This window comes from Spea bombifrons, chromosome 11 (genome assembly GCF_027358695.1).
Source record: "Spea bombifrons isolate aSpeBom1 chromosome 11, aSpeBom1.2.pri, whole genome shotgun sequence".
Taxonomy (NCBI): Eukaryota; Metazoa; Chordata; class Amphibia; order Anura; family Pelobatidae; genus Spea; species Spea bombifrons.
The window spans coordinates 22237145-22263964 of NC_071097.1; the positions used below are offsets into that span (position 1 = coordinate 22237145).

The following is a 26820-nucleotide window of genomic DNA, read 5'->3' on the forward strand; positions in this document are numbered from 1 at the left end:
GCAGCTGGGAACTGTACAAACTGAGATGTAGCTGAAATCCCAAGATTATTAAAACTGGCCATCTAATCACATGTTTATACTCGCAGCGTTGTTTGTATGCAATATATTGGAGGATAAGGAAGCGAGTCATTAACCTGACATAACAATCTATTGCGCCCAATTCCCTCTTGAAGCCAATAAGCACACATTAGAGGATTTAAAACAGAACCACCTCTACCTGCTGTATGGATGTTATGTACCTAAGTATATAATGCTTTCTACTTACCTACCCTCCCCCACCTGGCACTTTTCCTAAATAAAAGAAAACTCATGCTTTAACCTCCTTGCAGCCTCCTGACATTTGTTAGACACATTGAGATATTCTGGGTATATCCTCTAAATAAACAGACTGTCCTTCCCTTTCTAATTTTCCAGGACTTTGCTTAAACATGTGTTGTTGTTGGTAAATTACTTTTCGTTGGGATTTCTTAAAATCTTGCCCAGTTTTAATACTTCGTTAACCACTGTCCTAACCAGACCCAAGTGCAACAGTACCGGAAACCCGAGAAGAATAAGCTTTAATTAGCAGGACCTTGGTATATATACTCAGGCATTTAATATATGTAGGATTGTATATATATATATATATATATATATATATATATATATATATATATTTTATAAGGATGGCTTAAGCTTTGGCTACTTGAGTGCTAGACGCATTAGCCATTTTCCTGGTAGCTTTGTAGAATTTTTCCTAGTGACCTCTAGTTTTTCCAAGTATTCTGCAATACACCAGAGGACACTGATAAGCAAAATGACAAAAGCCTGTACTGAGAGCTTCCAAGCAACTGTAGGGAAGTAACCAGCTAATTCCCGTGGCTATTTTTGGTATTCTGCATATCATGGTTACATATACACAGAATGACTGGAGCTTACAAATATGGTCTGCTTGGAATCCCCATAGTGCATGTTTAATGTTGTTTGCAAGTGGCAGGGGGTGTGAGTAGCCCTTCAGAAGCTTTGAGATACCCGGACCTCTGGCATCTGGACTTATATCTCGCTCGCTTTGGGATCTAATAGCTTTGCCGTGATTCAGAGCCCAATGTGTTAAACAATCACATTATCAAGTTTCATTATTAGCCCAGAAAATGGCTGTCGAAGAGGGAGATCGCTTCTCTGAACAAGTAAGGCTCCTGCGTCAGTTCCTAAAGACATTTTACGCGAGCAGCATAAGGACAGAAAATTGCTTTGTTATGTTTAGTGTAACTTAGCGCAGGGAACAGATGCAAATGTTTACACCCATCTGCACATGGCTCTCGCCCGTGCCCTTGCCTTTAGGTTAAATGTAGCCACTGAATAAATATAACGCGTGTTCGTTTGTTCTTGATAGACGACAGTTAACATGTATTAAACCAAATATTAGGCGTTTTAGAATTCTAAATGTATAAAATCTAAGCATATGTGACAGTATACAAAATAATACGGTCATTTGATTTTCAATATTAATATTTTATTTTGAAATAGGTTAATTTTAAAATTAAAAGAATAATAATAGGAAAGACATATGAAGGTCAAATATCTATTATCAAGGCTTGTTCCTAAGAAGAACAATGTTTGTTTATATATTTATTTGAAGGTCAATCAAACATGATTAAATATTTTAGTGATTGCCTGGAATTTATTGAATATTTTGGAACACAGATAATAATAATAATAATAATATTTTCTTGCATTAATTCTCATTACTTGTTCCAATATGAACACAAAGCTTCGATTAATTGTATGCACTGCAATAATGCTAAATTGAATTAAAAAATATGACCCTAATGGTTCTGCAATACTTTTATTAAGTTTCTATTTTATTAAGCTCATTAGTATGTAAATGAAGGTGATGCAGTGTAGTTTGTGATAATTAAAGTACTGTCGTGATTGACGGTTTCTACCTGGGGGTGAACAATGCTGAATATTTTTGGAAACTAGCTAAACGTATGTCATTCGGTACAATGTTTACACCGCTGCATTAACCGTTATGTATGTGGAGATACGGTATATTGTCATTAACATATATTAACAATGTAGCACTAAGCTACACAATGATGTGTTCTAGGCACTCATCAATTAATCATTTTACTTTGATTTCTTGCGATTCGAGATTTTCATATGCAAAATGTACAATTCTAGAGGGATTATATTAAATCTCAAATTGGGAATAATTAAATAAAAAGTGAATTTCACCTTCAAGAACCTTATTTTATATATTGTGATGTTTCCAGACATCTGATATTAAAAAAAAAAAAAAAAAAATCCAGTTCTAGTGTGTAGACTGTGCTATCTTAATCAGTTTTACGTAATAGAACATTTTAATGATCTGTATGATATCTTTGATGATGAACTTTAATACAAACTGTACACTTACTCTTACGCCGAATCAGCCCGATGGGATAAGCTAGATGGGTAATGCAACTGCGGACGTATTATGAAGGCTGACCTAGTCATTTTCTAGGAGATGGCAGCTGTGCACTTAATAAATAAGCGCAGTCTGTAAAATTTTGGTGATTATGGCTCATCATATTTTGGGTTTGCTTTCCTTCTTGCAAAGCTTTTTGGGGATATACATTCAGACAGCTTTTTGGCATTATCCGAAAACATCTCCTTTATAAGATGTCTGTTACTTGGAATCAAACCAAAATCAACATATTGCCAGCCCTTCTTCTAAGATACTGTAGCGATTATGGACTTTTAGGTCGATAAACATTATTGGGTAATAACCATGCACGGTAATGTGCATGGAAATTACTGAGCATGTGTGCTATAATGAGGAGTGGTAAAAACCCGAATGTTGTAGTCCTTATTTATGCAGGTCTGGGTTAGCTCCAGCAATGTGGCACACTACTCCCCGCTCATCCGCCTCCGTTAGTAAACTAGATAAACATTCCAACACCGTCACTGATAACCAAGCATATCAAATGTAATCTTCCGCTCAGTAATTACCTTGTGTATATAAGATTATGGACCTAGATCATGTTAAGAAGTCATACAATGCATTTTTGGGTTACTTACAGTAAATTAAGGTGGATCAGTCCAGATGGTACAGATAGATGCCTGACTTGTGGGTAGCACCGGGCTGCTAGTTAATATGATTTAATAAAATGCTTTAGTACATTGCTGTGAGCACATCGTCAAAATCATAATAACTTATTCTCCGTTCCGTGGAAGTTCGTCATACTCTTTGATGTCACTTTTCATTTTCCACAACTTTCTGCCTTTAGGCACATAGTAAGTCTGACACTAAACATAAGGAGAATATTTTATATGGTAAAGGTTATTTACAAAATAGCACCCTTTAAAAGTGTTTTCTGCCTCCTCAAGTCAAAGTGCGTGAGATGTCTTCATTTTGCTGATGTTATGGAGTGTTCCGAAAAAGATCTCTTTTGTATAAGTATATTTGAGTGTCTTAACCATCATATATATATAAATCTTGAATAAATAAGGCTCGGAATTTGTGTAAAGGTTTCATTGATGACTTCTTTCTGGATGCGGCACATAAACCCCTAGACCATATACAGTTATGGCTCAGGTTAGCTTAGTGTAACTGACGGGTGAAAACAGGCTTCGGAACCTCGCTGAAGTCATTGGTTGGGATACATCTTCTGGGTTATGTTGTATTCAGAGATGAATCAGGATCCAGAACAGAAGTGAAATAGTTATTAGCCGGTGCCCTGGATTTAGGAGTGTGCTGACCCCGTATGAGGCTGATTACATTAACAATAGGATGGTATTTACCGTGGCGTCCCTGGGTTTTGCTAGCACACTTTTGGATACCCTGTGCGCAGATGGTTTTATCTGGGGCTGGCCACCTTTGGTGAACTGGACAATGGAAAAGAGCATCCCGTCCCTGGTACAATAATTGAATATTCTAATGAAACCATTTAAGTTTATTCTGTGTTGTTTCTTATATAGTTGCATCGGTGAATGTTTTGAATCGGTGGCAGGAGCTGAAATCTATCTAGTTTTAATATTCTGGGAAGTCTCACTATACGATTTTTCTGTTATATTCTCTCTGTCTACATTTATTCACCAGAAAACATAAACTTCTGTTATTGAGCCATGGCATTTTTGTAAATATATATATATATATATATATATATATATATATATATATATATATATATGAAATGTAGAGCAGTAGTGTTTGTTACTTGTGTGAAGTTGACAGAACAAATATATATATATATATAATGTGTGTGTATGTGTTGTATATATCTATATCATTTGTGTCTGTCTGTCTTCTATCTATCTCTCTCTCTTTATGTATGTGGTTCAAAATATGTATATTTACATTCTGATACATGCCGTTCATATACCTGTATAAGATACTCCAACCGATAAGAAATTTCAAGACTTTCACTCCTCATGCCCATCTGTATAGGGTATGATTGATGGCTGGCATTTGGAAGTAATCCACATGATACATGATGGCAGTGTTAATGTACTGCTTACAAACATCATGTTACGTATATTCGCACATATTATCTCGTAAAGCTAGTGGGTATAAAGCTGCTTTAAAATACAATCCGGTAATGGGGTTTCAAACAATCCCACAAAAATACTGGAAACGTCCATCTAATGTATAAAGCTTTTATTCCGATCAATATAAATATAAGCTCATGTATTCTCATTGACCGAGAAAGCGTTTATATAGTACATGGACAGGGCCCTTTTTTTTTTGAATGATGGGTCATGGATTATGTATACATAAACGGAAGAGCTAACACTGACATGCAGAATTTTGCAGTTAGTCTGCTTTAATAAGCTACAATGTTAAGTGCCTTGCTTTAGGTGCGTTACAGAAGACAGCGTGTAATCGTGGCTGTTTATGGCGGTCAGCTCTCCTGCCCCTTAATGTTTGTATGTGTTTCATTACTCTCAGCACCTTCTGTCTTGTGGTTTTGTTGATAGTGTCACTTCACGTGTTATCTTGTTAGGTAGGATTTATTCCCTGGACGTCTTGTGATATTACATGACATATACATTATGGTTTTTTTCTTTCATTGTAACCAAAATGATTGTTTTCTTGAAAGTATTTTTTTTAACTCATTTCTAGGCGTGTTACTTGCACTCTTAAAATTAAGATGTATAGAATGTACCAGGCTCTTTGCTGTTATAGAGCATTCGTCTTTTTAGCTAAGCATACTGTTTATACTGATTGTCTGGTGTCTAAATATTGTATTTTATTATAGATTATCTGAAATCGATAATCAGCCTTGTCATCATTAATTCAGATGACAACGGTGGTAAAATATCAGCTATCATTAACAATAAAGTACATCTGATGGCTGGACTGTCCCTTTAACTGTGATCGATTGTACAAGATGTACCTAATTAGCTACATTTTTACCATGGCTATGTTAGATCTGAGACTCACGGAAGTTGTGATTCCTAAAGTGTTGTGAAATGTGAAAAAATGCAGAAAATAATAATAATTAAAGTTTTAAAACAGATGCAGCATCTACACCCACAGAATGTGTTTTCATCTCACGTCCATTGGTGATTGATGTTTACTGAATATCTCACAGGCCATTTTCTCTGTATATTTTGATACGAACATAACTTTTTATTTGTATTTTTATATATGTTTATATATGACGCCAAACGGTGAACTTGTTAAAGTGACAGTTCTTTGTAAGTTCTTTGTTTAATATGCTAAAAATGCCAAAAAAGTACTTACTGCATAGGCAGTTTAGGCTAGTAGAAGTCAGGGCATCGATCTCAATGAAATCAGTGCTAACCGTGCAGGGTATACCTGGGAAGTCTCCGGGTTTTGCCAGGAGGGCCTGCGAGAAGCGCCCCTTTTATGAACTGGCTATTAGTGTATTTTTGAAAGCTAAACATTTAACACACTGATTTTCCATTGCGGATTTTTGTTTTAATGCAGTGAGGATTTACCAAGCTACACAAAGCCAAAAGTAGTTTTTCTTCCATTAATATGGTATACTTGTTAATCATTACTAACGTGAATGGGGATAACCATGATCTTTAAACCCCTCTGGTACATCAAAGATTAGAGAATATACCGTATTTATACAATGCCCCATACATATTACCAAGTTGATATTATAATAATTAATCACCAATATGATAAGATTGTTTGGTCAGTATCCATAATTCCAAGTGTTTATGATCAGTAGCGTAAACCTATATACAAAAAAATCCCCCCACTTGATTGCCCTGAATTAGATCAGTGGGCAGGTGCTAAGATTTATAACATAAACCTGTTTATATTTTTGATGTGTGTATATATATATATATATATATATATATATATATTCATCCTAACATGTATGTTCATATAATTTCAAAAACATTTCGTACCGACGCTTCGTAGTCATATCTGTCACATGACAGTGTATCCGTTACAGATTGTCTACTAACCGTGTTTATTGTAAGGCGAGGTCTCTAGCAGATTCTGCTCTGTATGCTGAGCAAGAAAATGTCTTGGCCCACAGCCCAATAAAAGAAGCCAACGAGGCTGAACATTTGTTTTTGGAATCATTGTCTGATCTAAATAGGACTTATGTTACCCCAAACATGACCGTGTTTGACTGGGGCAGTGTGTTTAGTGTTTACCAAAAACAACAGTGAGATTGACAGCAGCAGAGGCATCCCAATAAAACTTACATGGCAAATAACGCTAATTGTTTATAGTTTATAGCAGTTTAGGTTGAGAAAAGACTTGTGTCCATCAAGCTCAACCCTTTTCCTATTCCTTGTTTACCGCTGTTGATCTAAAAGAAGGCATAAAAAAAACCCCTTATGTCAGCAATTTTGAATTATGCTTTCAATGGGGAAAAAAAATTCTTCTTGACTCCAAATCAGATTTCTCCTTGGATCAACATTGTGTAAAGAATCTAAAGGGACAACCTAATGTACCATGAAAGAATGGTGTACTTTATTATGCATTTATTAAACATGTAAAAAAAAAACTGAAGCACTTAACTTTAAGATAAGTTGCAGGTGCAATAGCCCCATTTTGGTCCTATTTTTACTAAAAGTAGCCAATCAGTGGCAGGAAAGTGCTCCCATTTCTGCTCATGTACTGGACATTGGAGGTCTCATTAGACCTCTTCTTGGTGTCCTCGTCGAGCCAGCACTGGAGCTGACTTTTTCTGAGCCCACCACATGGGGCAGGCAACAGGGGATGATGGATACAATATGTTTGATATTGAATTGCTCCTCCCTTACCGATACCCGCCACTCGAATAATTATAACCGCAGTCACATAGGAGAATCCTTCCTAGACAGAAATGGTTGAATTTTGTCGATTTCTTTGCCGAAGGCCTGTAAAGAAACTCATTTATTCTAAATCGATGTTGAGAGGATATACAGAAATATCTGACTTCGTTGCTTTCTAATGACTTACATGTAAATGTGAAAGAAAATCAAGAAAAATAATGTATTATAGACATATCAGAAACGATGTTGCCGGTAAATATCACGTGTTTACGGACGCATCAGTCAATTACAATAAAGCATCTAGCATTTCATTTGCTTTACATGTTTTACAGCCAGTCCCCTACGGAGTTGTTTGCCGGAACAGCCGTGCCGTTTGACAGAGAAATATGCTATTATCTCGCATCCTAGACTCCAAGGCAGCGATTGCATGCCTCCGATAAACAAAGCAATGGAGCTATTGCTGGATTTAAATATAGCTTACAGGCACGACACTGGCTGTAGTAGAAAACAGTCTCTATTTTTAACAGAGCTGATCTGATATCTGCGTGCAAGGAGATGCACTCGTTTTAACACCATGTCGCAAATAGCCTTTGTGTCTTCTAGATTGTAAGCTCATTTTCAGCACTTCTGTCCTTACCTTTTCTTCCTCCTTGTACTACTTATTGAGTCCTATCTGTGTCCATTGTACAGCGCTCCAGTATGTGATAGAGCTGTATAAATCAATAAATAATTGTTTTTGATAGCTTTACTCTTAATACAGCATATTTTTACTACATTGCCAGTTTCATATATTCATATATAAAGTCCGTTACTGCATTAGCCTCTAACACATCTGATGGGAGGCTCTTCCATTTATCTACCACCCCCGCAGTAAAGTTAATGAAAGCATGTAACATAATTAGTTGAAATTTAAACACTAGGATAATAAAATAAAACTGAATATTTTTTTTAACATTAATATTATAACAAAGTAACAAAGAATGTTTCTTGAATAATTCAGGGTACGGATGGGGTATCTGCTAAGAGGCATTAAAAAGATTGGTGTAGTTTTTATTTATTTATTGTAACCTTGAGAAGCAGTACAAACCTAAAACTTTACTAATTGCCACTTATATATGACTTATATTGACATGTGGCCATCTTCTGTTGATCCCATCAATATATATTACACAATGTATAAATAAAGAATTTCATATATTATAATGATAATATTTATAAACTTTTCTGCAAACGGCTGCATATAGAGCATTGACGAGCTTTTAACCGCATATCAATACCATCATTATATTCTTGGTTATTTTTATTTTCCAGACTGACACCAATGCAAGTTACTTAAGAGCTGCCCGTTCCGGCAACCTAGAAAAAGCCCTCGACTATCTGAAAAATGGAGTTGACATCAACGTTTGCAATCAGGTTAGTATTCTGTGAAAATATATTATCTCCCTTAATGATGTTTTATGGGTGTTTTATGAGTACTTTAATATTACATTTTTAAAAATTGAGGAAAAAAAACCCTGAATCTAGGGAGAAGCTGCAGCTACTGAGCTATAGCTCTGGTCTTATGATTATTGCCACTGGTTGTCAATCAGGGCAAAGGGGCAAATTCATAGAGGAAGAATCTTCAGAACATGAGTGCAGATTAAAGCAGAATGATAACAGCTAAAGCAATGTAATGAGGAATGATGCATGGCGTGAAATTGATGTTGAAGCGATGCAAGTCAGCATCCACCATTGTGCAATGAATATTGTGTAACATTGAAAGCCCCTTGGTGTTGGTGGCCATTGGAGACTGGAGTTAGGCATTCCCTGGTACGAGCGACTGAATTATTGTTGCCGATATCTGATGAAACCTGTTTCATTTCTTCAGAATGGATTGAACGCTCTACATCTGGCTTCCAAAGAAGGACACATAGAAATTGTCTCAGAGCTGATACAGCGAGGAGCAGATGTAGATGCATCAACAAAGGTGAGTGACGGTAAAGATTAGGTGTCGTTTTTACTAACAAAATAAGCAATTCTACTATAGATGATCAATTATAATTTTTCGTTACATTTTTCACATATATTTGTATTGCCTAGTTTCTCAAAATATATCATTCATGTCCCAACAACATTTGTCTTACCACCTCCACCTCTACGCACTAGCCAGTTGGCAAAATGTTATCTTACGTGATGAAAATCAATGTACATTGTAGTTAAGCAAAACACCGGTTTAAGGGAGGGCTGGCATCTTCTGGCCCCGGTAAGAATGGGATTTACAGACACTCTCACATTTAAACAAACCTGTACACTATCGCTTACACATGTACACACTCACACTTACCTACACTAACATGCACCCTACACATATTCACTAACACACTGTTACACACTCATGCTAACACATAGTCCCTCTCACACATACACATTGATGCTCACACACACACACGTACACATACACATTCATGCTCACACGCACACTTACACATTCATGCTCACACACACACTTATACATACATACGTACTCCCTTCCTTAACTTCTCAACAAGCAGCCAGAGAGTATGCTTCGAGTGAGATAAGGGGGTGACTCTTACCTCACTGTAGCTTTCTATCCGGCCGCTTGCACTTTGTGCCCAGGGGGCAATTGTTCCTCTGCCCCTTTACCAGCGAAATGTTTCCCATTTCTGGTTACTTTAAAAGAGGTATGAATCATACACAAGGGAGGGAAAAAAATAAATACTTTTCAGGGCCAGAAGCTACAGTAAAATGTTATGGAATTTGTTGGCACTTCATAAATAAAATGTTTTATTAGTGATACCCATAGGCTTGTATTACACGCATGTGTTACATTTTGTTATTAAATTGAGTGTAAAGATTATAAATCTAGTAGAAATAGATTATAAATTATAAAAGTAATGAATAAAGCATTTCTATTCCTCCATTCATGCACGTGAGATGAGTGTCAGGTTGATAGGTCAGTCACTATAACCTCCATACCGTTCTCAGATCTAAATTTAAAATACAAACTAGGTTATGTATAGAAAGTGACTCTGGACAAATTTTCCCAGATGGTGCTAAGACAAGACCACTTTTAAAACATTATTTTTATTATCTTTTTATTAATTTTCATTTAATTAATTTACGCACCGCTTCTTACAGTACATACATTCAAAGGTTATGACAAAACAGACTAAGACAAACATTAAGTAGAGAGGCTTGCAAGCTTACAATCTAAACCCTTTTTATACACAACTCCTATACAGTTTTGTTCCTTGACAGTGTGAAGGATGTCCCTTGATAACATATAGAATGCCTGTATTATGTTCTGCATTAACTACTGATAGTAATTAGGAAACTGTTCTATGAATAAATGACTGGATCTAGGAAATAAGTGCACACGTTCCGTGACATTTAGTACTGTGGCTGGTTAGTCTCTGTTGTGCAGTAGATTGTTATCTAAGGGACACGACCTTAATACCCCTCTTTATTTACGGCAAGATGTTCTACAGATTATATTGATTCAGTATAATTGTATCATTGTACGTGTAATAGATTCTAATGTTTCGTTTAATTTTTTGGACTTTCAGAAAGGTAACACAGCCCTCCACATAGCGTCTTTGGCTGGACAAGCAGAAGTGGTGAAGGTGTTGGTTACAAATGGTGCCAATGTTAATGCACAATCCCAGGTAAATATGATTAATACAAATATATATATATTCTACAGCTCTGCTTGTTATTGCTGACTTTATAGGGTTTGTCTCCTGTCTAGATTGAGGGCAACCCTGACTCTCAGATCAAAAACACTTTCCTATTTGGAGATTGCACACAAATCCCACAGAAAGAGCCAAGGAAGGTTGGGAATACAGCCTATAGACATCTGATATCCCAGGTCGAGTGGCTATATGGAGAATTGCAAATAAAAAAAGATGTTGGCCCAGCCATGTTAGATGGGCAATAGCCACCTTACAAGAGCCTGATTGAATCATGAGCCCCAGATATGCACATTTTTTGTGATTGTTAGCTCCTAAAGCTATCTGCTTTCAACGTGCAATATTGTGGACTATAGATATATATATATATATATATATATATATAATATATATATATATAATGCATAACACATACCACCTTCTGAAATGTGGTTTTGTGCAGAAAGAAATCAAGCCATTGCAATGTATAATATTTAATTCATTTTATTTATTATTCTTTTTTATCCCTGCGGTTTATTGCTTTTAGGCATATTTCAAAAATATGTAATACTTATTATTTACCGTTGACTTCCTTCAAAGGTGAAACGCTGGTTTACATTTTGTTTTCCTAGAAATGCGATCAGGGGGATATGTAAGGATTTCTGTGGTTTTATTTGAAATGGAATAATTTTCTCAGAAAGCATTTTAACTTCTGTATCTGGTAGCTAGTCATGCAAACTGCATTGTTACATGGCCAGAATAGCTAATGAGAAAACAGCAGAGTCTGTCCACCATCGTTTTCTGGCTTGGTACAAACAAACCAATAATGGACTTCTTTCCGAATTATCAGTATATAAAGATAAAAGTTCCTGACAGACATTAAACATGAATTATTGCTGAAGAGAGCAATGTTAGTAGCTCCAGAAGCTCGGGGGTGGGGGTGGGGGATTTGTGATCCTCAGGGTCCGAGTGGAGGAGAACGGTGGGTAGTTCTTGTTAGGCAATGCATTTGGAAAGTGTAGATTTATCTCGGTTCTTTTTTGATTATAGTCCTAGTATCAGCCTTAGCATTAAACATTTTAAGAGCCATTTTCTACTTGAAAAATATTGCTATTAACCTAGTAAATATATTTATTATTAATCTGACAGACAGGTTGATTTACCGTTACTTAACATACCCTTTCATGCCAGGTGTAATCACAGCATGTGCCGTAAAAATATATGCGCGTATTATTATATAGAGGATTTAGTGGGAGTGATGAAATATGTGAAATCGTTCCAACACCTCTCTGAGCCAAAGTGAGGTCATGTCTTCTCCCACCGAGTCCTGTGAAATGCATTCCTGAATAATCTCTTCATTGATACTTTGCATGAGTACTCAGAAAGGAATTTTCCGCAGTATTTTCTCATTAATCTTCTTTAATCGCGATGCAGAACACTAGCACAAAATACGTGGACCATGTTGGTGTAAACTTTTTATTTATTAAAAAATTGGAATATTTACAGAACAGATGTCCTAAAGTATATAAGTTAGTCTCTGCTGTCGTAATAAAAATATTTAACTGGCATAGACCTACACAAGTGTCAAAACCCTCCTAAGAAAGGTTCTTCCAGTGGAGTTGGGTATGGAATGTTCTGATGACCTTCTCCATGTCACTGCCATAGATGTATATAGCACTGCCTACAATGCGATTGAACTATTTCTCATTCTTGTGCAAAAAAAAAGAGAAAAATTGGCTCCTATTTTGCTTTTTCCAGAATGGCTTCACTCCCTTGTACATGGCAGCGCAAGAAAATCACTTGGAAGTGGTTACTTTTCTACTGGATAACGGAGCAAGCCAGAGCCTTGCCACAGAGGTAATAAATGATATATATTTAAAACAAGAGCTAAGAGCGCGCAGTAAATGGCTAAAACAAGGTGTATGCCAGAAACCCTATAATAATGAAAGAACAATATGTTTAGTTGTTTGAACGATCAGGAATAAAAGAATAGAATGTGAACAATTAGAGTGGACAGATAGTTAAGGCATTCTGGAGATACCCTGCCTGCCACGCGTAGCTTCACCTCCTCTTGGTGCCAGGCTATGTTTAGGTAAACCATTATGCTCTCATCACTCTTTAAAGCAGCCAACCCACATGAATTAGAACGAAGCAACCAGATTGCTTCATTGCTGTGTCCTCACATAGCGATCCACAACAACAAGACAAAGCAAGAAACTGTAAGCTCAAATGGCAAAAGAAATACAGTTTTGTAGCTCAAAGTAGCTCTCGTATTGACATGCCAACATGCAAGCTGTTGTGTCAATAGTAGCATAGAAAGACCATGCTTTGATATCTCAGAAACCAATTGGTGCACCACAATCCAAAGTGTGCTTTTCAATTACAGCCCACCCAAATTGCCTTTTACAGACCGCAATAAATCAATGGGTGTTATGCATTAAAAATGATTTTGGCGCAAGTCCAAAATGTCACTGGAACTGGGCAGCAGTGGTTTCTGTATTTATTCATTGGGTCTTCTATACTTTGTACATGGCCCACCAGTTGTTTCTGCATTGACAGAATGTCTGTCTAATGTTAGTGGTGACACTGGATAATTTTAATTCCATCCTATAACCTGCCATACTATATTAGCACAGTATATATAGCTTGTTAGGTAAATTTAAGGTGCACATCCCATACTTATATTGGCTTTAAAAAGAAGATTGTTAAGTTGACCTGTGTTATCAGTGAATTCATTCTTCTCCTATGTTCTAAATGTACCCAAAAAAATATATTGCCGTATTGGTCATCTACATGTGAGCCAATGTTCAAAAAGTAAGATGTAGATTCAAATAAGATTTCGAGACCGCAGATGTCCATTCTTCATATTTAATAACATGTAATTGTATTTTTTATTGTATTTCTCCCCAAAGGATGGGTTTACACCTCTGGCAGTAGCCCTTCAGCAAGGCCATGATCAGGTGGTCTCTCTCCTCCTTGAAAATGACACTAAAGGAAAAGTACGACTTCCGGCGCTACATATTGCCGCCCGAAAGGACGACACAAAAGCCGCGGCACTTCTTTTGCAGAATGACCATAACGCTGACATAGAGTCAAAGGTACATTTGCCACCCGACGTTTGAAGATGCTATATTAAGCATGATTTAGAAAGCAAAATGTTGTTCCTCACTTTTCTGCAGGAGGGCTGTGCAAAGCTGTACTATGTTATACATGTTTTATATTTTATACATGTTTCCCTGCTTCCAACACAACTTTACATTTTTCCCATGCATGCGCCTACAGAATCAGCTCATTTGAATGTCTGCACCGCTTAATTACTGTCACCTAATACTTATTCCACATAATCTAAAATTGTTACAAAACCTTAGGAAAAAGGGAGTTTTGCCAAAATGGTTAAAAAAAACTATGATTTTTTTTTTTAAAGTAGAGCCACAGTTTAACAGAATAAATCGAGATTCTATAAACAGACACAACAAGGCCTTTATAAATGAATTATAGTTGGTTCATTCCAAAAAAAACCCAAAAACATACAGCATAGATGTAATCAAAATAAAACATTATTTATTAAACCCAGTAAATACTGAGAAGGAAAAAAATACACGCCACAATGTAGGACATTAGATGTTTCAGATGTGATAATGGGTGATTTTCAGGTATAACATACTGTATTAAGATGTCATAACTGAAAGAATTAGATTAAAGTGCGTTTGGCTTGCAAAAAATCAAATTCATGAAGCATTTTCTATCATTTCATCACATGTTCTTACTGTAAACTCTCGAATGGCATAACTAGAGAATACAGCATCCACTATGAATGCTACCTGGGTGCACAACATGTTTGGTATATGCCTTTTCTAATTCACTCTTATTGTATATTATCTCAAGGTAAAATCAGGTTGTAGAATAAGATTATGTGTATGCTTTAGCATGTATTTTTTATAAACGTCCAATAAAAGACAAATAAGAAATTCATTGAGCAGCACCTTGCACTTCTGAAGGACCTACTCAGCCTTTCCTGCCAGGGTCCCTCAATAGGACAGCCAATGACGAGTTCCACTAACACACATGAAGTGTTTCTATGCATTGATCTTGTTAAAATTTAAATTGACAGGGACTCTACTGTCAACAACTGGCGGTGTTCAGGATATACTCCAGAGAACCTTTAATACTAATAATCTTTGTAGTCTTTAGACTGAAGTGAATGTGTTAATGCTCTGTGCAGTCACCCTACTCCATTATCATATTGATATCACTATCCATTCTGGAGCTGGCCCACATTCCATACCATCAGTGGTGGACTAACCATTCATTCTTTTCCCCTTCTTTGCTTCCACTTGTGTTAACGTAGATGATGGTGAATAGGACAACAGAGGTATATATGTCCACATATCACTTGCCCATACCTTAGTACTGCTGCATAAAAATATCTGTTCCTTGCATTGCCTCCTGCGAAGTATTAATCTTTGCTTTAGACCTTTACATAGCATGTTCTATGGGGGGCAATAATGTATCAGCAGGGCTTTCTGCAGCTGAAACATGTATTGTTACGAGTGACCATGAGAATGCTCAGCAACAAGCCACCCAGAGTGGTACCTGAAATCTGATCTATACTCATTACTATTTTATTGGCCACCTTCCAAAGCTGCAGACAGCCCTGACAAACTGCTTTGTAGACTGATGTTTTAGGCTATATATATTTTATTTTTTTTGCATGACACTTGCCCTTACTGGTGTCAGCAAACTGATGATCTTAACTCGAATTTTGCAGACATTCAATGAAAATGCTCTTGAAGGGATAGCATGACTAAGATGCTTGCTAACTACCTATGGTTGCATCCAGGTCCTCCAAGGCTGGCATTAATGCTTATTGCATGAATTTATCAAGGCTTTAATTTCTAATGGGTTAGGCTATACAGTTTGTTTTACTTAGTAGTGTTATAGAGATTTAGAGACCAACCCCAATATCGATCCAATGAGTTGATGGTTTGAGGTGCCATGGCCTGGTGTTAAGCACTAATAATATAGTGGAAGGTTCCTATGCCAAAGTGAGTGGTAAGAAGATATATCAATACGACTGGCTGACTTTTCTTAACCTCCTTAATCGCAAAATAAGAGATGAAGTTAACATATTTGTCAGCAGTGTGTATGTTACAACGCACATCACCCTTAGTACCATGCATGGTATTGTGCTACCCAAGTGAACAAGATTAGAAACAAGTTTGCACTAATCGTTTACAAGCCCACCGTTATATAAGCATGTGTCACTTTTTAACACATTTTATAGTTTAAAGTGCCTAAAACCAAATTTATATTATTTGTGTTTGTAATTTAGTAGCTATTTGTATATCGTTTCTGTACTGGTCTATGTGGGAACATATATTTCAAAATATACAGTTTTATAGTGTGTTTATACATTTGATTATCACTCTAGAGTTTCAAAAACACTCTTTTCAGGGGATGCCATATGCCAACACACCTGGCAAACATTGAACAGGTCAACGAAGAATGTATAATTCCAGACTGAAAATAGATTCCCTATGTATTCATTATATTCACACATTTCAAGAAATGAAATCTTCCAGAATGTGGCTTATATAGCAAGAGAGGAAATTATTGTTTTCATTTTTATGGAGCTTTTGCATTTGCTGCTAGTATAGTATATAATAATTGCTACTACTGAACAAATTGTCCTTTCGTCACCTCTTTTTTTCCAGAGTGGCTTCACTCCACTCCACATAGCTGCCCATTACGGAAACATCAACGTGGCTACGCTGTTGCTGAATCGTGGTGCTGCGGTGGACTTCACTGCCAGAGTAAGTGAGAGGCATGTTAGCGTTACTTGGAATGGTACTCAACACAGGGTTGGCTCTACTGTATAGGCTTCCTGAGGTTGTAATTCACTAACCAGTCCTTAAAGCACATGAGCGTTCCAGGTTTTATGAATTTCCCTTTTGTGAATTGAATGGAGTAATCGCAACACTCTGCTCCGTGAGTGTGCCTGGAGGATTGGTTTAGGAACTGCTAGCCTCAGACTGTGAACTGATGGGGTCAACCGCCACAAGGTCCCATACTAGTGCAGCAAGCCAATGCAGGCAAGAGGGGGCTGCCAGGGACACGGCTCACTTAGCGTGCCACACGCCTACGGTCTGACCCTGTTTGAATATTTCCAAGACATGTTAACGCAAGTCTTATTGTTTAAGACATATATTGTTACTATTACTGAACTGGACATTTACATTTATGGATCTTTTTGGTCTTAGAGATCACAAAAAATAGAGAGCTGTTCTTGTTGTAGAACAAAACCCTGGGTGATGACTTAATGGTTAGGTAATTTACAGATTGTGCATATCTAGTTATTACCATTCAAAAAACATCCATCTATGGTATAAATATATTTTGTCACGCTATATTGCCATATATTGCTTATTGTAGCAGCAACCCAAGTATCTGATTTTTTCTTCCTTTTATGCTTTTTAGGTTGTGCGCTGCTCTATTTTTGGGATATTTCTTGAATTTACGGATTGTTCTAATGTACTTACATTTTATAGAGATAAAAGACGAGGTGTATCAAATTTAAATCTCAACTTACATTATGAAATATACTTATGTACTTTTTATGCAGCTTTCACCTGACCTTGTTGTCCAGCACTGTGACAGACGTAACAGAATATACAGACATGAAAACACATTTAATGACAAACTGATCTGCAAGGACTGGGAGTTCCCTGCTTGCTAACAATCTCGAAATATCAGATTTGATAGCATAGTCTTTGATACTAGAAGTAAAGTATTAGCTTGTTGGCTGGTAGTCCATTGAAATTCATAACCATTTTAGAGATTGTTTACAGCTCTGCTTATTTCTATCCCCACGTCTCAAAGAAGACTATTACTGATAGATCATCTCCAAACAGGGGTAGGATCGGTAGGGTGTTCATACAAGGATGTGGAAATCATTTTTATTGAAAATAAAAGAAAGGTCTTAGACTAGAGTACTTGTGTGCGCCTTTTAGTTAAGGCTTCAAAACAGATGACTTACTTTGTGTTCCCTGTTTGCACAGAATGACATCACACCCTTACATGTGGCGTCCAAGAGAGGAAATACCAATATGGTTAAACTTCTGTTGGATCGCGGATCTAAAATTGATGCCAAGACAAGGGTAAGTTAAATCCACTTCTATCATTTCTGCAAACTGATTATTGAGACACCTGCATTTTTTTTGTACAACAGAAAGCTGTCAGAGTGAGAATATTTCTTTCTCACCTTAAAGGGACACCCCGGCCATCATATGCACTAGAAGGTGGTAATTCTGCAGAATCTTGCCTAATGCATGTTCCACTTCCCCCATCGGCCAACTATTTTCTACAGCTATGTAGAAACAGATCCGTTGAAGAGATCTCCATACATGCGATATACTTATCTCCAGTGTGGCTCGACAAACCCTGCAGGTGGGGATCTGCCCCTATGCGCATGTGTGGAAAGCTCATTCATTGATTTGAATGCAAATGTATTCTGCTTCAAACAGCCAATCAGTGGCAAGAATCCAGGGACATACTTATGTGGGTGTCTTGGATGCATCTATTTACTCGATAACAGTGGTACCTGGCTAGGTGCATGTATGTATGTGTATTTGTATAGTGTTTGAGTGTCTATGTATATATGTTAGTGTATGGTGGTAGAGTGAGTTTGTGTTACTGTATGGTGTCAGCTTGAGTGTGTGTTAGTGTATGGCAGTAGAGTGTGCATATGTTGGTGTATGGCATTTGCATGTGTTGGTATATCATTTTAACATATGTGTCCAAAGAAATACTGCACAGATGGCCCCAAACCTGAATTTCTGAAGAAATATGTCTGTCAGGGACATTAAGTTGTCCCTTTTTTACAGGGTTGTAGTCCACATTCTTAACTAGGTATGATGGACATCCTGGTGATCCCAATATTTTGATCACGTTTGTCAGATATTGCTGAACCTTCCCCATCTCCACCCCGTGTGATCGAAGAGATAATGTTTGGAATAAAAAACTCTACCTCCTCCAGCTATGGGGGGTGAGGTCCATCCCAGCATATTTTGGGTGTAAGGAGGGTGAACGGTAAAAATCACTGCCAACCGCCTTAGCATTGAAAGGGTGCAACTTGTGGGGATAAAACTCATGCTTACCTTTTGATTGCCTATGAAGCGATGTCCTTTCCTGCGTAAAGTTTAATTTAGTATTTTCACAATACTTTCTACAACTATAACTATTGGATTTAGGGATTTGAATCTTATATCCTAATGAGGCCGTTTTGACAGACTTGTCTCTAGTAAGAAGAACACCTAGAAATGCTAATTGTACTTAGGTCACCAGGGTAATAATCCCTCCAGGAGCTGATTATTTTAAATCCTCTTTTAAAATGCTAAATAAAGATTGTAAAGCATAGGATATCCTTTTGAGTGATACATTTGGTAATCTTCCTGTTTGCATAATCCCGCTCGTTACAAGTAATTAAAAGTGTGGACGGATATCTCCTTCCACTAACCTGGGGATCTTTGTAGTTACACTGAAATGGTACCGTATATATCTGTTACTGATATGTAAAGATACCTTCACCTATAGAGCAGAAACATAGAATTGAAGGCTTTAAAGAACCATTTAGCTGATCCAGACTGACAGTTTTTCCTGATGTAAAGACTCAAACCTTCATCAAATTTTCAGCATTTTCTTATTTTTTTTAAATCACATTTTATTTTAGTAATGTTAAAAATAATAGTATAATGTTATTTCATTATAAAATGTGAAAGTCGACGCAGGATGACGAATCTTGCTATGCTGTCATCCAAAAACCATCAAGTGAACAGTGAGAGGTAGGTACAGGGACTGCTTCCTTCCATTGAACCCCAAGAAGAATAGAAGCACGGGGGTCTCGACATGCTATTCCTCTGAGACGATTATTCATTAAACGGTGGCGTGTTGTGGATGGTTTCTCACACAATAAAGGCCAAGCCGGCTCTCCATAAGTGTATAATGAAAGCAGTGACTCTCACATGCACCTGTTCTGTGAATAAACGTATAGCACATCCTGATATCATGCTCAATAATGAAGGTTAAACCCCAGAGAAGTTCTTCTTCAAAAAGGACTGGGTACACTGCATATAATACAAGATCAATTTCAATAACTCTCCTACAGGTAAATGTACTTCTTGCAGGGCCAACGCAAACCTTTTGGGGTTTTTAAAGCCAACAGTGAAGTCAGTTGAAATGCTTAGTCCACCTGCAATCTCACATTTTAGTGAATACATCTCCAAGTATTTCCTCTGATCTGTATTAAGCTGCCGTTTAGGATGTGGGCATTTAATAATTAATTATAGCAGCAGATGTGCAACTCCATACTAGGTTGAGCCCCATACTTCATTTTAACCTGAGGTTGCGGGAGACATTATTAGATGAATGCAAAGAGTCAACGAACATTTGAAAACAGAAACAGACTTCGTGGAAGCCACCGTTGTCTGACACATGATGGCAACTTGCTTATATTCTCCAGCTGTCATTTTCCAGTCTGTCTCTTCATCAGTTTCATACAGAATTTTGCAATTGATGCTGAGCTTCTAACCGAATCAGTCCGACGCGTAGATCTCCTAGCTGGGAATAAAACACAAACGCACAGATCCCTTGATTTCCAATCGTATCTATCAAACCATCAGTTACAATAAGTAATTCCCGGCCGTTGACAAGCATACAGTATGGAGATCAGGAGTGCATTAAATAGTCTGTTTATCTTAAGTAACTTCTGAAAAGTTACAGGTCTTGAGAGGCAGAGAAAAGCCACAAGGATGTCATGCATTTTAATGAGACAAGCTGTGAGGCAGAAACATCTTTGACTAAGATGCTGAATTTGCGTTTTGCATAGAACTCACGCATCATGTTTTACGTAATGCTGATGTTGCTCTATTGGCTATTGGAAAGCAGCCAGTCTCATGCTTAATGCAGTTTATATATTGCCCGGACTACTACACTCATAATGTATGGTAAATTAACACTTTGTGGACTTGAGGTCACGTGGCATGGCAACCATTCTTGAGGATGGTGTTTTTCAAATCTTTTTGGATTGGATTCTGGATTCAATATGTTTGTTGAAGTCTCCACTCTGCTGAGATAATTCTATTTCATACTTACAGTGATCTGTTCGAGAGATAATAATAATCCATATTTAATAGCTATAGAATAAATTTCAGAAGTGACAGCATCTCCCACTCACCTACATCACCTTAAGCGGCCAATCCAATTCTTTACCATGCAGTCCCTGCTGCAAAAGTGTTCCAGTGTGCGGCCGCTGGCCTTAAAGTGCCGATGCTGATTTTTTACTGCCAGTCTGACACTTAACATGTGAAATGTATGTTCCCTAGAAGAAGAAGATTGATGTGGTCATCCTTTTGCCAAGGACTAAATTAACATTATTTACCATTGTGTATTATAAAGGCTTATGTTTACAGTAACCTATAAATGTCTACCTTGAATACGTGTCCAAAAACCTTTGTAACACTTTTTTACTCAGTGATCTTCACGCAGTCATATAAGCTTTTAATGCCTCAAAGGTCCCTTCAGATATCATTGTCATATCCATTTTTATTTTTAAATAGGGAACATGCTGCTAATTATATTTACTTGTAGCAAAACAGCACCACCCAGTGGTCACATTTATTATTTCATATTTTATCTTCAGTGTAACCATTTTGTATACAAACCTTTAACAATGTTTGATTACAAACTAAGGCAAAATAAAAATAACTTTGTCTTGTTTATTAGAACTAGATTTAGTAAGACTGTGTGTGTGTGATACAATCTGATAATGTGACTTTTTGAAGGAGGAATCCTTAAATAGGAGCCCTCCTTACATACGGAAAAATAAGGTTAGGCATGCAGTAATACTTTTATGTGGAGTCTTCAGATTAAGTATTCTTAGCCTATTTATTATAAATGCAGTCCTCCTGCCCAAAGAAACATTCCACTAGGCACATCGTACTGCATGGCTGATAAAATGAGTTAGACAAGGTAGTCTTACATTCATTTGCATTTTTGAGGACTCTTGGGTCTCATCTTATGGGTCAAAAGTAGTCCAGATGTGGAAATCTTTGGTTAATGTGCCTAAGGAGATACCAGCTTCACCAATGCAAGGCCCATAAAGGATGAAATGTGTCAGGGATTGTTAGATCACTGATGGGGAGGAAAGTAGCTTCATATTTTGCATCTAGATACCCATGTGGCTGGGCTTCTGGTATCCTGATTTTCACTTTCTAAGGGCACATTCTGAGATGCTCCCAAACTGGGGTCCACAGCAGCTATTTAGCACTGCCTGTTTGGGGCTGATCTACTCCCAGAGGCATCTATTTGTTTTTATGGAGCCACTTGTTTACAAGATGAGGTTTTAGCAGTGGCATATTAGCAGAAATGTTTCCTAGGTTTTGGATGGCACTTTTAATGATTTTACATATAATGCTATATTTCACTAAAGTGACTAAATCATAATAATAATGAACATTGATTTTCATTAGGACGGGCTGACGCCTCTTCACTGTGGAGCACGTAGTGGCCACGAGCAAGTTGTTGAGATGTTGCTGGATCGAGGAGCTCCTATTCTATCCAAGACCAAGGTATGCTGACCAGTGAGGGTCCTAAAGAAGAGGAATATCACTGTGTATTTGTTTTGTTGATACAATCAACATACAGAACATACAGAATACAATATATTTGGGCAACATTCTCCAAATTGTTTGCAGATGAGATGCATTTTGTATAGGAGATTAGGCATAGGAGCCAGATCTTTTTAAACCAGGGATAACCAACAGGCAGCTGTCTAGCTCACAAATCTCTGCAAGATCAATGGAAGCCATTATCTCTCCATATATTCAGCTGGGTGTTGAGAACCCTCTACTGTAATAAAGCAAGTGACGCGTTCCAGTAGCAAGTTGAAGATACATGTTGAGGTTCCAGAAACATATTTGCAATTAGCGACTTCTTTAATATATTGCACCTTAATATTTCTCAAGAACTCACAGCAGAAATGACACTATAGAAGACCCTCCTTTGATGTTCCCTGACATAAGTGGGGCAAAACTGAGTTTAGAATTGAGTTCTCAACAGATCTGTTTCTCTCTGATGGTGAAGATCCAGTCACTTTTATTCAAGTCAACATACAAAGAGCAGATTTAATTCTTCATTTATTTTTTGTGTGTGCAGTAGATAGACATAATAATGAAAACTATCTGCCCAAGATAAATGTTTACATAGTTTGTGGCTTTTGTCAGCCCAGCACAAACCGGTTTTTCTATGGAAAACAGGACACAAGAACTGGAAAACCTGTCTAGCCTGAAAAAGGATAGCTTAATCACAGACTCTGAGGACAGAGGTACATTCATGCCCTCGGGTCGTTATTAGCCAATGTCAACCTGCTCTTTACAGAAAGCATTGTTAATATTATTCTTTATGAAAAGTCATAACGAAACGGAATCACACTAATACTGAATGGGACAAGAGCTTTCTTTGTGTGAGTTCCTGATATATACCTTGGAGGTGCAAACTGTATAATCCATTATCCTCAAGCAAAAACAGAGTGCATACAATATATCCCACAACATATTTTATATATGTACGTTTCTATAAAATTGTGACAGTTTATCATAAATTCTGTCGGGTTTGTACAGTTAAGGGAGTTGTCAGGAGAGTTGTGGGTTCATCCCCAGCTTGAAGGGCTAACTGGCCCTGTATAATGCATTATTTGGTAAGGAGACATCTCACTGATTTAACTATACATTGTACAGGGACAGCCAAGCACTTCTTCCCTCAACATATATATATATAGTAAAGTGAAGGAGCTGAAACAAAACTCTTATGCATACTCTCCAGTCAACTCACCCTTTAGGTCAGTTGGACCATTGGGTCCATAAAGCAGTATTGTTTAATTATTCCCTCATTATGCAGTTTTCATAAATACCTGCATGTGCTGATGAAATGTGGTCATCGGAACATATTCTTATCCTATGGTGGTAGCAAGTCCTAATAGATAGAGAGATGGCCCAGTCAGAGAAAGCTGAGTGTGGTCAAGCCATACAGAATGTGTAATTATTATGTTTCTTTTGGAGGTGCCTTAGTGCGTTGTTTATGTTGTCTCTGTATTATTTTACTTTGCGAAGGCTGCTAAAGGGTCAGTAATGTTGCTGATTTATATTAGGAGCAGAAGAGCATTAAGAGCAAAACAAATAATACAATAAAAAATGTGAAGGCTCTACCACTTATAATGTTCTTCTCTGAGTTCTGATGCTGTTAGTTAAGTGACTTTCTATAAAAACAAAGGTATCTTTAGTGACCATTTTAGAATTCCTTGAATTCAGCCTCATGTCCGTATGCATCAAATAAGCTGTTATCATTTACATACCCAACCCAGCCATTCATACGCTACACATATTTATTTCCCAGGGACAAAATCCGTTTTAGTCTTCGGCATATTCATACAAACTCCGTAGGCTCTGCTGTTATCCCTCATTGTGTCACAAGCAGGAGTGTTAAACATTGTCACTTCTACTAAAGGCCTGTGGTTCCATTTGGGAGTATACAAAGACCTGTTATAGAGTTTTAATCCTATAAGCCACTGTATGAATCTGAAATCTTGTGGATTGTAAGTGAAAGCGAACATTAACTGCTTAATAGAAAATATGATTTAGACCTTACACAATGTTTTCTTCCATTTATTGGGCTTAGTTAATGTGTTATTACTATGTTTTTTTCTTACATGTTTAACCTTCAGAGTGATTCTTAACCCGCTATCAGTTAAAGCGCTTATCAGAGCTGATACAAAGTTATAACGCACACCTGTCTGTCGTGCAACTCTTTTCTTACAGAATGGCCTGTCTCCGTTGCACATGGCAACTCAAGGAGACCATTTGAACTGCGTCCAACTCCTTCTCCAGCATAACGTGCCTGTCGATGATGTCACCAATGACTATTTAACCGCTCTGCATGTTGCCGCACACTGTGGACACTACAAGGTTGCAAAAGTTTTGTTGGATAAGAAGGCAAATCCTAATGCCAAAGCACTGGTAAGTCATGTTCTTGGTTTCCATGTTTTATTTCCATATCTAGTGTGTCTGGTGCATAACTGTGTTATAACAGAATATTGGTCGCCATTGTCCCCTCTGTGTCTAAATATATCATATCATTATAACCTGAATAACTGGTCAGCTTATCTAGTCTATTTATTTACCTACTCTAAAAACTTGCCACAATGAGAGTGCTCTTTGAACAGTTGTTGACGTATCGGTAAGAGGAAAGCATGTTCAATAAGGAGAAACAGTGGAACACGTGCATATTATTTAAAGTGAGTGTGAGTGATTGAAGACACAACATGGGCTGGCTAGTTAAGATAATTAGTTTTGATATTCCATTAGCAATCTATATATATATATATATGTTAATCCATGAAACATGTTAGAGCTATAGAGTTGTACCTTGTTAGCCGTAGAAAGAAGTATGTGGGAATGAAGAGTTTGTAGATATGGTAGACTGGAAACCAGACCAAAGACAAATTTGGTGTGACCCTCGTTGTACAGATAGATGAATGGGATTAGAACAATGCATTTAGAAATGTCTCCTATTTTGTCCACAGTCCACAAATGAATCTATGAATATTGACTGCTGAGTTGATATGGTTTTTGCTGTACACAACATACATAAGCAGAAGGTAGCCTTTGAGGGTGGCTGATATCCAGGTGCAGAGAATTATTTTACAAACATTACATTGTGTACATCCATCCAGAGTTTGAAATGGTTAATCCATAGTAAATTAGAGGGTATCTGAGGATAATGTCACGGCGCCTTACATAGCACAGCGCTATTCTCAAGAAATGAACAGCTATGTGGAGTGTCTGATAGTCAACAAAATTAGCTCTTTATTCTTTTTTAACTTTCTTCTTCTGACACCTTTTCTGTTACTGCCTGTAATTTATAATTTAAACCTGTCTACAGTTTGTCTTTTCATCATTCCCTTTCATGCTTTATTTTTCCTTCCTTATTTAGAGAGGTAAATCTGCCCCCCTTTTATATTTCCCGCAAATGTTTATTATGTTACATTTTTAAGCTGAAGGTCCATGCTTAATGAATGAAAGCCCGTGCTTGTGCATGTTGTGTTACGATCTTAGAGGTAGAGTGGACTATCAGCACATCATCATTCTGCATCCCCAAAAAGGAGCGTCACCTCAATGACCTATATAACCTTCAGTATTCATCCAGAGAGGGAGAGCCAAGAAGGTCTTCTTCAGGAAAGCCGGTGACCATATTTGATCACATTGCACAGTTTGAAAATGCAAATTTAAAGAAATACGTGGTCATATCTTTGTAACAAACCTTATATATTTTAGACTGTGATCTTTATCCACATAATACACGTGGACTCACACAAGATTTGTGTAAGGAACAGAACAAATTAGAACTTTTTAAAAAGATATTATACAAAAGAAAGAATACAGTACCTAGAAGGAACTATAGTTGATATAGTTGTATAGGTATAGACATGTGCTTTTCTACTGATCATACTTATGTTTTCCTAACAAATGTTACCATCACCGTGCTTTCAGAAGACAACCATATAGGTTCACAGAACACCAGATTTCTTACTGAATATAGGAAGTACAGGGAGAGTTAGATTAAGAATATTGACATGACGGCTACTGTGTGACATTGCAGTATTTTATGAAGGGAAGATAGTCTGTTTGTGTTTATTTTTGCTCCCAAAGTATTATCACAGTTCAGTGGCCTAAAACATTCCAAGATGAAATTCCTTGCTGAGCGATGGGAATCTTTAACTTGAAAAGTTGAGGAAATTCTGTTTCTGACAGAAGGGAAGGGCTTATGCTGCTTTTAAAGGTCATACAAGAGAATCTGTGTGCAAATAATATAAATATATCACTAGTTG

At 37.2% G+C, this 26820-nt stretch overlaps 1 protein-coding gene across 22 annotated transcripts in view; it reads left to right on the forward strand.

The window, feature by feature from the left end:
- Positions 1 to 26820, forward strand: part of ANK3 (ankyrin 3) — a 223452-nt gene that overhangs the window by 119671 nt on the left and 76961 nt on the right. For 21 of the 22 annotated variants that reach the window (XM_053450103.1, XM_053450106.1, XM_053450100.1 and 18 more), the window contains 9 exons: positions 8527 to 8628; positions 9083 to 9181; positions 10782 to 10880; positions 12642 to 12740; positions 13796 to 13981; positions 16598 to 16696; positions 17942 to 18040; positions 22409 to 22507; positions 24752 to 24949. In XM_053450103.1, coding sequence (XP_053306078.1) covers positions 8527 to 8628; positions 9083 to 9181; positions 10782 to 10880; positions 12642 to 12740; positions 13796 to 13981; positions 16598 to 16696; positions 17942 to 18040; positions 22409 to 22507; positions 24752 to 24949 — 1080 coding nt within the window. Of the gene's footprint in view, positions 1 to 955; positions 1167 to 8526; positions 8629 to 9082; positions 9182 to 10781; positions 10881 to 12641; positions 12741 to 13795; positions 13982 to 16597; positions 16697 to 17941; positions 18041 to 22408; positions 22508 to 24751; positions 24950 to 26820 lie in introns of those variants that run through there. The other variant, XM_053450108.1, reaches the window with a different exon arrangement.